At 34.5% G+C, this 15,622-nt stretch overlaps 1 protein-coding gene across 7 annotated transcripts in view; it reads left to right on the forward strand.

Annotated features, from left to right (window-relative positions):
• The window catches only part of RALGAPA1 (Ral GTPase activating protein catalytic subunit alpha 1), a 195,892-nt gene that overhangs the window by 43,530 nt on the left and 136,740 nt on the right, over positions 1-15,622 (forward strand). For 6 of the 7 annotated variants that reach the window (XM_020870530.2, XM_070478028.1, XM_020870532.2 and 3 more), the window contains exons 7-10: positions 792-907; positions 5,449-5,587; positions 6,616-6,824; positions 8,608-8,847. In XM_020870530.2, coding sequence (XP_020726189.2) covers positions 792-907; positions 5,449-5,587; positions 6,616-6,824; positions 8,608-8,847 — 704 coding nt within the window. Of the gene's footprint in view, positions 1-791; positions 908-5,448; positions 5,588-6,615; positions 6,825-8,607; positions 8,848-9,440; positions 9,500-15,622 lie in introns of those variants that run through there. The other variant, XM_070478029.1, reaches the window with a different exon arrangement.

Below are 15,622 nucleotides of genomic sequence, written 5' to 3' on the forward strand. Positions count from 1 at the left end.
CTTGTATCCTTAGGTAATTTTGATGTACACTGAAGTGCAAGTATGTTTTACTTTGTGCAAAGAGAACTGTAAAAAAAAAAAAATCTTCAGGCTTAATTTCTTGCCTGCTATTTACTCATAAATAGGTTTAGGAACCTGCTTATGCTAAAACAGGGGTACTGATTGTGTTGCCTGGGAAATGTTTAAGAGAATTTAACTAGTTGTGGGTTGATTTTCTTGAATTGCTTTTGTTATAATCAATGTTTTTGAATATCTGAAAAGTTTAAAAATGTGCAGGTTTCTTCTTTTTTTTACAAGTGGACTTCTATAAACAAGGAACTAAAATGCTAACTTTTCTTTCTTTCTGGAAGGGAAATATTATTAGTATTTTATCCTTTGAATAAAGATGCTACCAGGGTAATCAAATTGTCCTTTAATTGATGAATAAGCATATTATTATTAATGTTTTTATAATATTCATGGAATTTTGTAGTGTACACTCTTAACCTGAATTTGAAAATATCATGAGCAGTTCTTTTTCAGGCCAGCGTTATTCACTCTTAATCCCTAAATATCTGTCCATCCCTGTGTCACATTTCCTTGATCAGGGATCATGAAACAGTTGATTATTAAAGTTGATGGTGGTTGTGATGGGCTGTCAATATGACCTTAGATTTCTTTCAAGTTTCAGTCATTAGAATGTTCTCAAGCTTGGCTTATTCTTTGCTTATCCGTTTTGTAGTTAAATTTTATTTGGGTCATGTTATCATATTCTGAAATTTGTGGTTATATCAAACTTTTGTCTTGGATAGCTCAAGTCACTATAGAGGAAATCACTCCACTTGTCCCCCCACAATCAGGAGATAAAGGACAAGAAGATCTTACAAGCTATTTTCTTGAAGCACTTTTAAAATATATAGTAATTCAGGTATGTGTAATCTTCTTTTATATCACCCTCCTTACTATCCTGTGGGTAGTTCATTTTCAACTCCATCCAGTTATTCTGTCATAGTAGATACTTGCTTATTTTCCTAAAGGAGGAGTAACAAATTTTTACTTCTGAAAATATATGTTAATATGCCTTTCCTGAAATAAAATCACTAGAGGAATTATGAACCTCTTAGGGAGCTGGAGAGAGAAATTTTTATAGTAGACTCTTTATACAGTCAGCAAAAACAAGACCAGGAGCTGACTGTAACTCAGATCATGAACTCCTTATTGCCAAAATCAGACTTAAATTGAAGAAAGTAGGGAAAACCGCTAGACCATTCAGGAATGACCTAAATCTAATCCCTTACAACTATACAGTGAAAGTGACAAATAGATTCAAGGGATTAGATTTGATAGAGTGCCCAAAGAACTATGGACAGAGGTTCGTGTCATTGTACAGGAGGCAGGGATCAAGACCATCCCAAAGAAAAAGAAATGCAAAAAGGCAAAATGGTTGTCTGAGGAGGTCTTACAAACAGCTATGAAAAGAAGAGAACTGAAGGCAAAGGAGAAAAGGAAAGATATTCCCATTTAAATGCAGAGTTCCAAAGAATAGCAAGGAGAGATAAGAAAGCCTTCCTCAGGATCAATGCAAAGAAATAGAGGAAAGCAATAGAATGGGGAAGACTAGAGATCTCTTCAAGATTATTAGAGATACCAAGGGAACATTTCATGCAGAGATGGGCACAATAAAGGACAGAAATGGTATGGACTTAACAGAAGCAGAAGATATTAAGAAGAGGTGGCAAGCATTGACAGAACTATACAAAAAAGATCTTCATGACCCAGATAATCACAATGGTGTGATCACTCACCTAGAGTCAGACATCCTGGAATGCGAAGTCAAGTGGGCCTTAGGAGGCATCACTGTGAACAAAGCTAGTGGAGGTGATGGAATTCCAGTTGAGTTATTTCAAATCCTGAAAGATGATGCTGTGAAAGTGCTGCACTCTATATTGCCAGCAAATTTGGAAAACTCCGCAGTGGCCACAGTACTGGAAGAGGTCAGTTTTTATTCCAATCCCAAAGAAAGGCAATGCCAAAGAATGCTCAAACTACCGCACAATTGCACTCACCTCACACACTATCAAAGTAATGCTCAAAATTCTCCAAGCCAGGCTTCAACAGTATGTGAACTGAGAACTTCCAGATGTTCAAGCTGGATTTAGAAAAGGCAGAGGAACCAGAGATCAAATTGCCAACATCCACCGGATCATCGAAAAAGCAAGAGAGTTCCAGAAAAACATATACTTCTGCTTTTATGGCTACGCCAAAGCCTTTGACTGTCTGGATCACCACAAACTGTAGAAAATTCAAGAGATGGGTATACCAGACCACCCGACCTGCCTCCTGAGAAATCTGTATGCAGGTCGAGAAGTAACAGTTAGAACTGGACATGAAACAACAGACTGGTTTCAAATCGGGAAAGGAGTACGTCGGGGCTGTGTATTGTCCCCCTGCCCATTTAACTTATATGCAGAGTACATCATGAGAAATGCTGGATTGGATGAAGCACAGGCTGGAATCAAAATTGCTTGGAGAAATATCAATAACCTCAGATATGCAGATGACCACCCTTATGACAGAAAGTGAAGAATCAAAGAGCCTCTTGATGAAAGGGAAAGAGGAGAGTGAAAAAGCTGGTTTAAAACTGAGCATGGCATCCAGTCCCATCACTTCTCAGTAAATAGATGGGGAAATAGTGGAAACGGTGAGAGACTTAATTTTGGGGGGGCTCCAAAATCATTGCAGATGGTGACTGCAGCCATGAAATTAAAAGACACTCCTTGGAAGAAAAATTATGACCAACCTGGATAGCATATTAAAAAGCAGATACATTACTTTGTCAACAAAGGTCTGTCTAGTCAAGCATATGGTTTTTCCAGTAGTCATGTATGGGTGTGAGAGTTGCACTATAATGAAAGCTGAGCACAGAAGAATTGATGCTTTTGAACTGTGGTGTTGGAGAAGCCTCTTGAGGGTCCCTTAGACAGCAAGGAGATCCAACCAGTCCATCCTAAAGGAAATCAGTCCTGCATATTCATTGGAAGGACTGATGTTGAAGCTGAAACTCCAATCCTTTGGCCACCTGATGCGAAGAACTGACTCATTTGAAAAGACCCTGATGCTTGCAAAGATTGAAGGTGGGAGGAGAAGGGGACAACAGAGGGATGAGATGGTTGGATGGCATCACTGACTTGATGGACCTGAGTTTGAGTACCGGGAGTTGGCGATGGGCAGGGAGGCCTGGCGTGCTGCTGTACGTGGGGTTGCAAAGAGTCAGACACGACTGAGCGACTGAACTAAACAGAACTGAACTTTATGTGTATATACCTTATGTGAGCCAGTTGTGTTTACTTTCTAATGTTTCATTTATAGTTAGCAGCTATGGTACTTTAAATGAAAAAATCATTTGATTTAGGGATCAATCTGACTACAGGCAGCAATTGAGGAGGTGGACCGAGGATGCCCTTAGAGGGTGGAGGGATGTAATTTGTACTTAAACCTACTTGTACTTCTAAAATTTCTAGGTGCATGTATTATGTAAGATAACCTGTTTGTCTCTATATATGAAGTGTGCATATCCTGACTGATGAAAACACTTTTAGCATGTACACATTTCTTTTAATTGTTCTGAACACAAAAATTCTCTGTGTCTCAGAAACAAACATTATGAAGTTAATTTGCACCCTGAATGGGATGGCCAGGGTTTGAATCCTACTCTGCATCTTACTGATAGTGTGACTTTTGGTAAATTACTTAACCTCTTTGTGCCCAAAGTAGAGACAAAAGAATAATACATATCTCATTTTGGTGTTTGGGGCTTAAGTAATTAGTGTATAGTACTTAGAATAACCAACTACGATATAGTATGTGTTTTGTAGTGAGTAGTTACTGTTACTGTCAGTATTACCAGTGGTTATTTTAAAAAGTCTGTTGTACTTCATGTAAATTTTTAAAATTGTTTACTGGTTTATTGATACACCTTTTATGTACAGTAAACTGGTAATGTTCATTTTAATGAATTTTATTACATGTAAATACCCATGAGACCATCACAACAATCAAGATAATGTATCTATCACCCCTCAAAGTTCTCAGATCCCATGGTAATCCACCCATCTGTACCTGCCTGCCACCCTTCATCATCTTGTTCCCCAGGCAACTGTTGATATGATTTACTATCACTGTAGTTTTCATCTTCTGTATTTTCATATAAATGGAATCATATTGTACCTCTTTTTTTCTTTTATTTTTGGTCTGGCTTTTTTTTTTTTCCAGCATAATAATTTTAAAAATCTTATTGTATGTATCTACAGTTTGGTTCTTTTTATTGCTGAGTAACTTTTCAGTGTATGGATATGCTATCATCTGTTATCCAGTCATTTACTGATGGTACGGTGAATTGTTTCTAGTTTTGGGCTATTACAGATAAAACTACTATGATTATTGGTAAATAAGTCTGTGTGTGAATACAGACTTTCTTTTCCCTTGGGTAAATACCTAGTAGTGGAATGGCTAGATTGTATGGTACATATATATTGACTTTTCCCCAAATGGTTGTACCTTTTATATTCCACTCGCAGTGTATGAGACTGTATATGGTTGCTTCATATCCTCACCATCAGTTGATGTGGTCAGTCTCTAGTTTTTTTTTAAAGTTAATGTACAGTAGTATCTTGCTGTGGTCTACTCCGGGCCTTTGTTATCCCCCTACCTAGATATCTTCCTCAGCCTACTGGAGTTTTCACACCCCGTATTTCACAACTGTGCTCCTTCTGACTTGCTCCGCTCTACACTTCATGGATCCTTTCCTCACCCCTGTAAGACTCTCGAGTCCCCACTGAACTGCTGCCTCTGTTCCACTCCCTTCATGGATGCCTCCTGCGGCCAGGCTCTCATTGCCTGCACTTGACTGGCACTGTTTCATACCTTCCTCTTTCCTCTCACATAGGCCTGTTTTGTTTGACTTTTAGGCTGAATTATTCAGGAAGGGAGAAAGAGGAAAGATCACTACAGTCTTTGTCAGTAGTAGAGCCGAGTTTTAAGTCAACTTTGACAGTTTTCCAGAGCACATTATAAGATTTTTGAAAAATAACATATATCGTTGACTTTTGAACAATATAGGTTCCCTTATACACAGATATTTTTCAGTAAATATGAGCTACACTACTGCACAAGCCACTGATGCTTGAATCTATGTATATGGAGGGCTGACTGCAATGTTACAAATGGATTTTTAAGTGCATAGAGGATCAGCACTTTAACCCCCAGGTTGCTCAGGGGTCAACTGTATAACGTATTTGCATGGCACAAATTTTTCTCTTTACATAAACATACGTACGTACGCAGATTTAGCTTTTTATCTTTGTAGTCTAAGTTTAGTTTATTGCTTAGGTAGCCTCTTATAAGCTTGTTTTTAACAGCTAGTATTTTTTTTTCCTCCTGGAATAATTCTAATTTTTTGTTTATTTTTAGGTAAAAAGCTTAGAATGGAAGAACAAAGAAAACCAAGAAAGAGGATTTTCATTTTTGTTTTCACATTTTAAGAAATATTATTTGCCTTATATTTTCCCAAACATTTGTAAGGAGAATAGTTTATATCACCCTGTACTTGGTAAGTAATCTTTGTAATTTTCTAAAATATTATACATAAGAGTAAAATATCCATCTGTATGAATTTAGCATTTATTACCTGCAAAAAACTTGCCACATTTAATTTATGTTGATTAATTGGAGATAGTGTACCATGATTCATACTGAATTTCATACTGAGAGTGCAATTTTATTAGTGGAGAATTTTCATTCTGAGTAAAGAGATTTATCAAAAACTTATTTCTGGGTATAACCTCTTGGAGAAGTTAGCCTACTAGGAATATTTATGATCACAAATTAAACTTAATTCTAATGTTTGGTATCATCTTTAAACTATTCTGTAAAACTTTTTAATGGTCCCTCGAAAGTTTGGTTTTGTATGTCTTTTTCAAACTCTGTATGAATAATTACATTGATATATATTTTGATCATATCTTGTCCAGTATTTAGTGACTGTGCCAAAATGTCTTTCGGAACCTTGAAGCTGTAACCTCAAGGACAAATCCTGGGTTAGAAGTAGACCACTGCCATGTATAGAAGGCATTGATAGCCTGTATGTGGAAATGTCTTTTTTGCACAAAGATGTTTCTGTTTTAAACTCTGCCAAGTTTAGACAACTCACAAGCTTAGGCACAGTCATTAAGGCTGGTAGAAATGACTTAAATTAGAGTAGTAGACCTTTACCACTGAAAATAATATTTGCTTTAAAAATAATTTTTCTGTGAAAATTCTCATACTTTGTATGATATCAAAATATGTGTCTCAGACTTAGTTAATTGAAGTGAGCTCTCATTAATTTTAAATGGCTCTGGAAGTTTCTTAGAATTTTTAATGATTTTTTTAGTGATATTTTTGCACATTGCCATGTATCAGCTGTATATGGTTCAGTCTTCTAGATTCCATGCTAACATCTAGCAAATTATTTTAAAATGTATGTATGCTATTTCTTAAATTAGGATATTATCACAGTGTTTCCTGAAATATTTAAAAACATAGATTTATCTAAGCATAATTCCTTTCTTATTCTGGTTTTTGTTTCATTCTGCATAGATATCCCACAGATGAGACCAAAGCCACATTATGTCATGATAAAGAAGGATGCTGAAACCAATGAGGCAATCTATTGTACAAAGGAGCCTTTCATTAAGGCTCGTGTTATTGTCATTCGTTGGCTGGTTTCATTCTGGCTGGAGCCAAAGCCGCATACAGGACCTCATATTCCTGGGATGGAAGGTGAAGTCTTGCCAAAAAATATTCAGGTAATACACACACAGAGCAAACTTGTTAAAGTTAAAAATGGGTTTAGGGATTTGTCCAGTGATTTCAGTTCCTTAGATGTAGAGCACATTGAAAACAAATAATAACACTACATTCTTTTTATAAATGTATTTTGTAAATCCAGATTTTTATAAGTACTATAGAAACAATAATTTTCTTAATGAAAAATGCAGTTTGTAAACTTGTAAGGTATAGAAGATAATTTCAGTCATATGCAAGTCTCAGCTTATTTATTTCATGTTAATTGTATAGTACTAAAAATATTCTAAATTGTGCAAATTCTTGCAATTGGAAACAACTTGCAATTAAATGACCTTCGTAGTGCTATTTATTTTTTATTTATTTTTAAAATATTTAGTTACTTGATTGCATTGAGTCTTGCAGCACACCAGCTCAGTAGTTGCTCTGTAGCATATGGGATCTTAGTTACCCAACCAAGGATCAAACTCACATTCCCTGCGTTGGAAGACAGATTCTTAACCACTGAACCACCAGGGAAATCCCATTCATAGAGTACTGTTTTAAAGTCCTGTCACCATGTCATGTCCCCTTTTTTCAGTAACACTGACTCTAGAAATGTGATATAAAGTTACACAGCTATGTAGCGGAAGGGCTAATATTTAAAATTCTGTTATTTTTAAATAAACCATTACCCTCTTTTTTCACTTGCCCCTGCTGTCAGTGTGCATTTTTTTTCCTGAAATTGTCTTTTCAATTGATTTTCAATTTATTTTTATTTTCCTCTTCTCAGATTTCCTCATTTAGTTTTAAAAATATTTTATATGTGTGTGCTTTTTATATAACCTCTTTAAGTACTTTGAAAGTTAAGTGGAGGTATAAAGGATGTTCATTAACATTCAGAAAATTTGACTTATATTCCCTCTAGCCTTTTATTTGTCTGTAGCAGATTATGTGATATGTTTTCCCCAAAACATTGTTCTAGGTTCTCTACAAAGAATTTTTGAATGTAGACACTCTCAAGCAGAACTATGCTTTCTGATCCCAGAATTCAATAAACTAAAAATCAAAATATTTTTTTTTTAGTTGGGAAGGCACATTTGAGATCATTTACATATTTAAAACCCTTTTATTTTATAGATGACAGAACTGAGACCAAAAATTGAATAACATACCAGAAAGTATATTATCATTACACTATATAGTGCTACCTGTCATACCATGGCAGTAATTTATCACTGCCTTAAGACTTTTACTTTTGCCCTAAGTTTAGCCATCATCTTCAGTCATAGTGAAAATTGTTAAATTATTAGAATGTAGAGTTTTCTAATATATAGTTTATGTTAGCTTCCTTTCTACTTTTTCTGTCATATTTTTTTCTGTTCCTTTGCTTTTTTTAAGAAGTTTTGCTTGCATAATCTTTGTTTATGTTAAAATAGAGATGACTTTACACATTTAAGGCAAGAAATAGTCCAGTTTTAAGGTATTTGTTATTGAAGATCAAGCTGACTCCATTGGCATTATTCTTTTACCCAGTCTAATTCGTAACTTGTTTGTGCTGCAAACACATTGAAAAACTTAATTGAATAGATGTTTAATGAGTATCACTATTTCACTTAGATATTGAGTTATTTCATTGCCATTTAATTATTTAGCATGGATTCTAAATGAAACTCTATTCCTAGATTTTAAACAATACTATAAGTTACTTATGGAATGCTTTGGATTTTGTCAGTATTTGCTATTGGAAGACAAAATGTTGAGTTAAATGATTGTGATATTCTCCCCCTTTTGTTTTTATTTTAGAGAGCAGCTGCTAGTTTGGTATCCAGAGAAGAAAACAAAAATGATAATGCTGATAAAGCAGATAGAAGTACAGAACCTGAACAGTCTCATTCCAACACAAGCACTCTCACGGAACGAGAACCTAGCTCTTCTAGTCTCTGTAGTATTGATGAAGAGCATCTCACAGACATTGAAATAGTTCGCAGAGTTTTTTCTTCTAAAAGAAGTAACGTTAACTTTGTCACAGAGATATTTCGTCAGGTAAAATATCTCTCAATATTTTTAATTTGTAATACAAACTTTGCCTTTAATATTGAATATACTGACTTTTAGCTATTTAGAATTTATTCTTCATGAAAAAGTTTTTTAAAGTTCATATTTAGTTTTTAAAACTTACTACATCTAATCCTTGAATATTTTCAGTTATTTTTTTAGTTTATAATAACTTTGGTTTAATAATTATCCCCCCAATATTTCTTCTGTTACCAGAATAATTTTCTTAGTTACTCACTTTATGGGTTGAAAGTTTTCTTCCTATAATTTTTTAATAAGTTATACTAAAATTATTTATCTTTCACTTTAAAATTAATAAAAAGTGATTTATGAATACAGAGTGTCTTTATCCTCTTCATGGAGGCTCGGTTTTGTCTTCTAAGGCATTCTGAAATTAAATTTGCTTAAGGCATATATTGTTTGGGAAATAAAGAAGAGGGAAGGGAAAAGAATAAAAGCTATTTCACATGAAGGTAGTTAGAAATTCCTAAGTGCACATTTTCAGTTACATAGAAATTTTATGGGAAAATAAACCTTTTGAAAACTAATCATTTGCTCTTAATAGCAAAGGTACTTAACTTTTACAGGTAAACATCATTGAGTTTTGTAGCTGAAGGGGATCATTCAAGTCTCACTGCAAGTAAGTGGTAGATCCTGGACTAAAATTCTGTTAGTACTCTTTATTCTGTGCTACACTGTCTTCACATGCCAGGGAGCTCTCCAGGCAAAGCAGATTTTCATCTCCTACATGTTTGTTGATATGTAAAAGAAAGCATGAGGCAGCATTAGCTTTGTCAGTCTGAGGTAAACAAATAAGCTGTAACATTTTGTCCAGTTTGGCAGTGAGTTGCCAGCTTTAGGGTTTGGGTTGACAGGATATATGACAAGTGCAAAGGGAAAGATATTTGACAAGTATGAGTGGAATACTTTGCTTATGGGAAAATTTAAAGCTTATAGAACTATAAAGGTTCTCTGGTTCTTGAGTCAGTTTGAGAATGTTTGTTTTTGTAGGAATTTGTTCATTACATTTGTTTTTAAATGCATTCTCTTATAATCTTTTTAAATCTCTGGAGCATTTATATTCATGTTTTTTCTTGTCATTCCTGTTAATATTTGTTTCTTGTTTGTTTTTTCTTGATGATTCTTACCAGAGATTTGTCAGTTTTATTAGTCTTTGGAAAGAGTGAACTTTTGGCCTTGTTGATCCTCTGTGTATTAAGTTCATTTTCTCATTTATTAATTTTGCTACTTGTTATTTCTTTCTACTTTTCTTGATTTTATTTGATGGTTCTTCTGGTAGCTAATTTAATTAGCCTCATTTTTTTCATATAAGCAGTTTTGAGACTGTTAATTTACCTCTTAATGCTATTTTAGCTACAGTCTACAAACTTTGTATGTGTATTATTCACTTCTAAGTGTTTTCTAATTTTCATGTTAATACCTTCTTTGACCTGTGAGTTATTTAGGTGTCCATCTGCCAAACAAATAAGCTTTTTCTAGTTTTCTTTTTTCTCTCAAATTTCTAATGTGATTCTTTTTGGTCAGAGGATATAATTTGTGTAATCAGTATGTAGGCCATCCTCATAAATGTCCTGTGTTTGAAGAGAATGTATTCTTTTCTATGAAGTTCATGATTTTTAAAGTTTACTAAATCAAGCTTATTATTGTGTTGGTCAACTTTTCTGTATTCTTATCTACAATTTTTGGTCAGCTTGACCTCACAGTTATTGAGAAGGTGTGGTAAAATCTTTTGTTCTGATGGTGATTTGCTTATTTTTTTCTTTGTAGTTCCATAAATTTTCCTTTGTATATTTTGAAGCTTTGTAATTAAGTACATACATATTTATAATTTTATATCTTCTTGGTGAGTTAAACTTTTTGTTTATGGACCTTTTAATCTGCAGAAATTATCTGTAGTAAAAAAGAAAACTTAATTTGCTTAGTCTACCTATAGTAGTCTGTCTACTTTTAGTACACTAATACCACTTTTTATTAGAATTATCCTCATGTATTTTTTTTCATTCTTCAATTTTCAGTCCTTTTTATTACATTTTATATGTCTCTTATAAATATGGTTGGATTTTAAAAAATCTTTGTCTTTTAACTGAAATATTTATTATAATTACTGATATGTTTGGATTTACTGATATGATCTTGTTTTGTCCTTTTTATTTTTCTTGTGTCTGTATTTTTTTATATTCCTCTTATTTTTTGCTTTTATTTAATTGATGTTTTTTCATTCTGTATCCTCCTTCCTATCACTTGGTTTGAGAGTTTTTTCTTTTCCTTGTCCTTTAGTGATTACTATCTCAATTTTAACATACATACTTCACTTTCCAAGTATAAAGTTATTATTTTTTTACCCTCTTCCTAATCAATACAAGGCTAACAGAAACCTATTATTCTAATTTATCCCCAAATTAAATTATTGTTATTAACAAATAATTCAGTTCTGTTTTGCATGTTTATATATTTAACTCCAGTATCATCATTATCTGTGTGTTCAGTTGATTTACAGTTAGCTTTATTCATCACTCCTTTTAATTATGATTTCTTCTTTTTCAGATCTTTCATTTAGAATTACTTTCCTCCGCTTGAAGTTCATCATTTAGAATTTACTTTAGTGGATGTCAAACACTTATAAATTTTTGCTCTGAGAATACCTTTATTTTGCCCACATATTTTTTCCACTGGATATGAAATTCTAGATTGACAGTTATTTTCACCCAGTACATTTCAGATACTTTCCCACTTTTCTGGGTTACTGTTCACATGTCAATTAGCAGTTGACTCTTGATGCTTTATAGGTCAGTTGTCTTTTCTCTGGCTTTTAATACCTTTTTTTTTTTTAACTATTTGGCATTTTGTATTTTACTGTGGCATATTTGGGACGTCCCTGTTAGCTCAGTTGGTAAAGAATCACCTGCAATGCAGAAGACTCTAGTTCGATTCCTGAATCAGGGAGATCCCCTGGAGAATGGATAGGCTCCCCACTCCAGTATTCTCGGGCTTCCTCTGTAGCTCAGTTGGTAAAGAATCCACCTGCTATGTGGGAGACCTGGGTTTGATCCCTTGGTTGAGAAGAGCTCCTGGAGAAGGGAAAGGCGGCTCCCCCCCCCCCCCCCCCCCCCCCCAGTATTCTGGCCTGGAGAATTCCATGGACTATAGTCCATGGGGTCGCAAAGAGCCGGACACCACTGAGTGACTTTCATTTTTCACTGTTCAGGTCTAGATTTCCTTTTATTCTTCAGGGGATGCTTTGGGATACTGTATTTATGGATTAGTATACTTTGACAGTTCTGGAAAATTTCCAGCCATTATGTCTTTAAATATTGGCTCTGTCCTTTTTTTTTGTTTTTTTTACATTTCAAGATATGTGTTAAACCTTTTCGCTTTACACATCTACTAATCTCACATATATATTTTCAGCCTCTTTGTCTCTCCATGCTACATTCTGATTTCTTTCTTTCTAATTACAACTGTTTCTAAAAGTTGGCCAGTCTGTTTGGTCAATTTTAGGTCTCTAGTTCATACGTTACTTTTTATGTATTGATATGAAAATTTTTTATTATATTTATATCTTATTTTCTGTTGATTGATTGATTGATCCTCCTGATATCCCTGAAGTCTTTATAGGTCTGAGTCTGCCATATTTTGTTTCTGAATGCTCTTCCTCATGGTGCTATATATTCTCTTGAAATATTTTGTGATCAGAATTTTGATTCTGAGCTTTTGCTACTTACGAGTGTTTCTTGATTTGTTTGTTAAAGGTTGATTGTTCCAGAAAGGGGATGCATTTACTTCATATAGATGCAAGGAAACTCTTCCAATCTCACATTAAACTGAATTCCTAAAGTTTAAGCCAGCCAGATAATATGAACGTACAAGTGTAAACCTGTATTACGGCTAGCTTTTGGTTACAGTGTCTCTGAAGAGATGTCTGTTATCTACTTTGCCTCTATGTACAGGCAGTTTTCCTTGCAGACTTGTAATGGGGTAGTTTTAAGTGATGGGACTGGAAGCCATGATCTTTATTTTCTGAATGTTGAGTTTTAAGTCAGCTTTTTCACTCTCCTCTTTCACTTTCATCAAGAGACTCTTATAGGTCCCCTTTATTTTCTACCATAAGGGTGGTGTCATCTGCATATCTGAGGTTATTGATATTTCTCCCAGCAATCTTGATTCCAGCTTATGCTTCATCCAGCCTGGCATTTCGCTGATGATATATATTCCTTTGGAACTCCAACTTTGTTTGGAGGTTTCCTATCATTCTTTCTTCCTTGCCCCTTTAGATCCATAAAAACCAGAGTAATTGGTTTCATTCAAAATGAAACCACTTTATTGCTACACCTAAAACCTCTCTTGAGTTTGGACCTCATGTAGGTTTAAATATCTGTGTAGTGATTTTTTTTTTTACAGTGGCTTATTCATATTTTCACTTTCTTAATATTAAAATGTATTGAAATATTCATATGCCTTATTCTAGTAGTTCTGGTAACTTAGGTTTTTGCTGTTCTGGCCTTGTTTGTTGTTTGTTTATTCACCCTCATTTGTTTGGATTTTTACGTTCAGAGCTTGCATTTCTCTGGAATCTTACGAAAATTACTTTAAAACCTGGGTTGAAGCTTGTGTTCCTCCAGAGAAGATTTGCATTTGCTTCTCTCAGGTATTCAGGAGTCCTGTCAACCTTGGTTTACTTTACATTACAATTCTTTGCTCAAGATTTTTCTCACTTTGCAGCACTCAAAAGTTAGGTGATAGCCAGCCTGTGAATATGAGTTTCCAGGGAAGACTGGTATTCCTTACTCGAAGTCAGCAGACAAGTTTCCTTACTGACTCTTCTCTGGAGTCAAGTTTTTTCTTCCTGTCCTAGCTCACCATTGTTTTGAGGATGTACCCTTGATTGGTTTTACATTTATGTGGTCTCTCCGGTCCACACAGAGGGCGTTAATGCAAAGCTCTGAAGGCTGTCTAAGGCAGCACCCACCTGTTGCATTGCTTACTCGTCCCTCTAGATCAACACTTTCATTTTGTTCTAGACTCAGCATATCCTTACAAGCTGAGCCATTCATTTAAAAGGTATATTATACTTTTTATGTGACAACTTTAGGTGTTCTGTGCGAGTAGATTCCAGGGTATCTTTCTTACAGTACTTCCAGGAACTGAAGTTCTCTGAGATGTTATTTTTATTGTAACAGCTGCTTTTTAAAAGTGGCTTTTAAGGCAAAACTTAAAGAAAAATAGATTTTAGGATAGTGACTTCAATGAATCATTGATGTTTTGAAAGGAATCAATTTTTAAGATTAGATTGTAGTAGAAAAGCTATTTTTACTTGCTTAATACTGATGATAAGTTTGCACAATGGAGAATCTGTGTAATAATTTCTTTCTTAATTTGAAGACTCATATGTTTCATATTGTGGTATAGACAGAAATATTTAATTAATTATTAGGTATATGGGCATATGATGATTTTGCCCTTAGCAGTCCCAGCTAGAGCCCAAGTCCCTCTGTAGGTAAGTTTAGTAGAAATGTCTTATCTTTTCATCTTTCAAATAATTTCATCCTCATAGCCATTACACTAAACTGGTTCCCTGTCTTCAGCTTTCCTCTCTTTCCTTCCACCTCCTCTTCTTACCTGGCTACTCAACCTTTAAGATTATAGCTTAAATGTGAGTACACCAGAAAAGTCTTCCATGACCACCCTCACCCATTCACGTGCCCACCCACGAAGCAGGTATATGCACGTGCACATACACATACACACACATGCTCAATAAGGACCTCTTTTTAATGATGTTTTTGAAAACTATACTCTCCTTCATAGTATCTCTCCTGAGTTTTAGAAATTTTTTAATGTTTAATTTTGATCTTTCTTATTACCCCCCCATAAATACTTAGCTTACTCATTCATCATTGTAGCCATAGTGCCTGGCAGTGAGTTAGGCACCAAATAAATTTTGGTGAATTTGTTTAGTGAATTTTGGTGAGCTATCAAATTTGATGAATTAATCAAGAAGCTCAGTAACTGTTGAGTGCTGGGCACTTTGTAAGTGCTAGCTGTGGGCTAACATGTATTTCTAGAAGCCAAGTCTTGAGATAATTTGTTATATAGTAATAATTTTTTTTAATACCACTTTAATGATTGTGAGTTCTATCTCAGATGAGGGTATCTATAATTTTATGTGTCTTTAAAAGAAAGGTACAACTGTAAAGCGAAAATTCCCAGATTATTTGAAATGATAAAATTATTCTCCATATCCCTTCAGTTCAGTATAGAATGGGCATAATAACACTCTAGACATCAACACTCTATTTTATGAATAAACCCATTCTTTGTGCTGTGTGTTGTTAGTACTTGGAGGCTACAGTGAGGAGCCACAGGTACTTTGATGTGAGGTAAATAAAACACAGTTTAACCTTTAAAAGCACCAAAGATTTATTTATATGTATGATGTATGTAATTTTAAAATATATAAATATACATATATATGTAAAAAAAAATTTTCTGAAGGCAGTGGGTGGCAAAGTATAATCTGGGGCTCATGAGACATCCCCAGAACATTTTGAGGTTCATAAGGTCAAAACCTTTTTCACTGTAGCAGTGAAATTTTCCCCAATGTACAGTGGGGAAAGTATACAGTGTACAGTGAAATTTTCCCCAGGATACCTGACATATGATATTGTGTCAGATTTAATGAGGAAGCAAGTGGGTAAGAAAATCCAACTGTCTTCTATTAAGCTAAACATTAAAGAGATTTACA

The sequence above is a fragment of the Odocoileus virginianus genome, chromosome 16, assembly GCF_023699985.2.
Source record: "Odocoileus virginianus isolate 20LAN1187 ecotype Illinois chromosome 16, Ovbor_1.2, whole genome shotgun sequence".
NCBI classification, from domain to species: domain Eukaryota; kingdom Metazoa; phylum Chordata; class Mammalia; order Artiodactyla; family Cervidae; genus Odocoileus; species Odocoileus virginianus.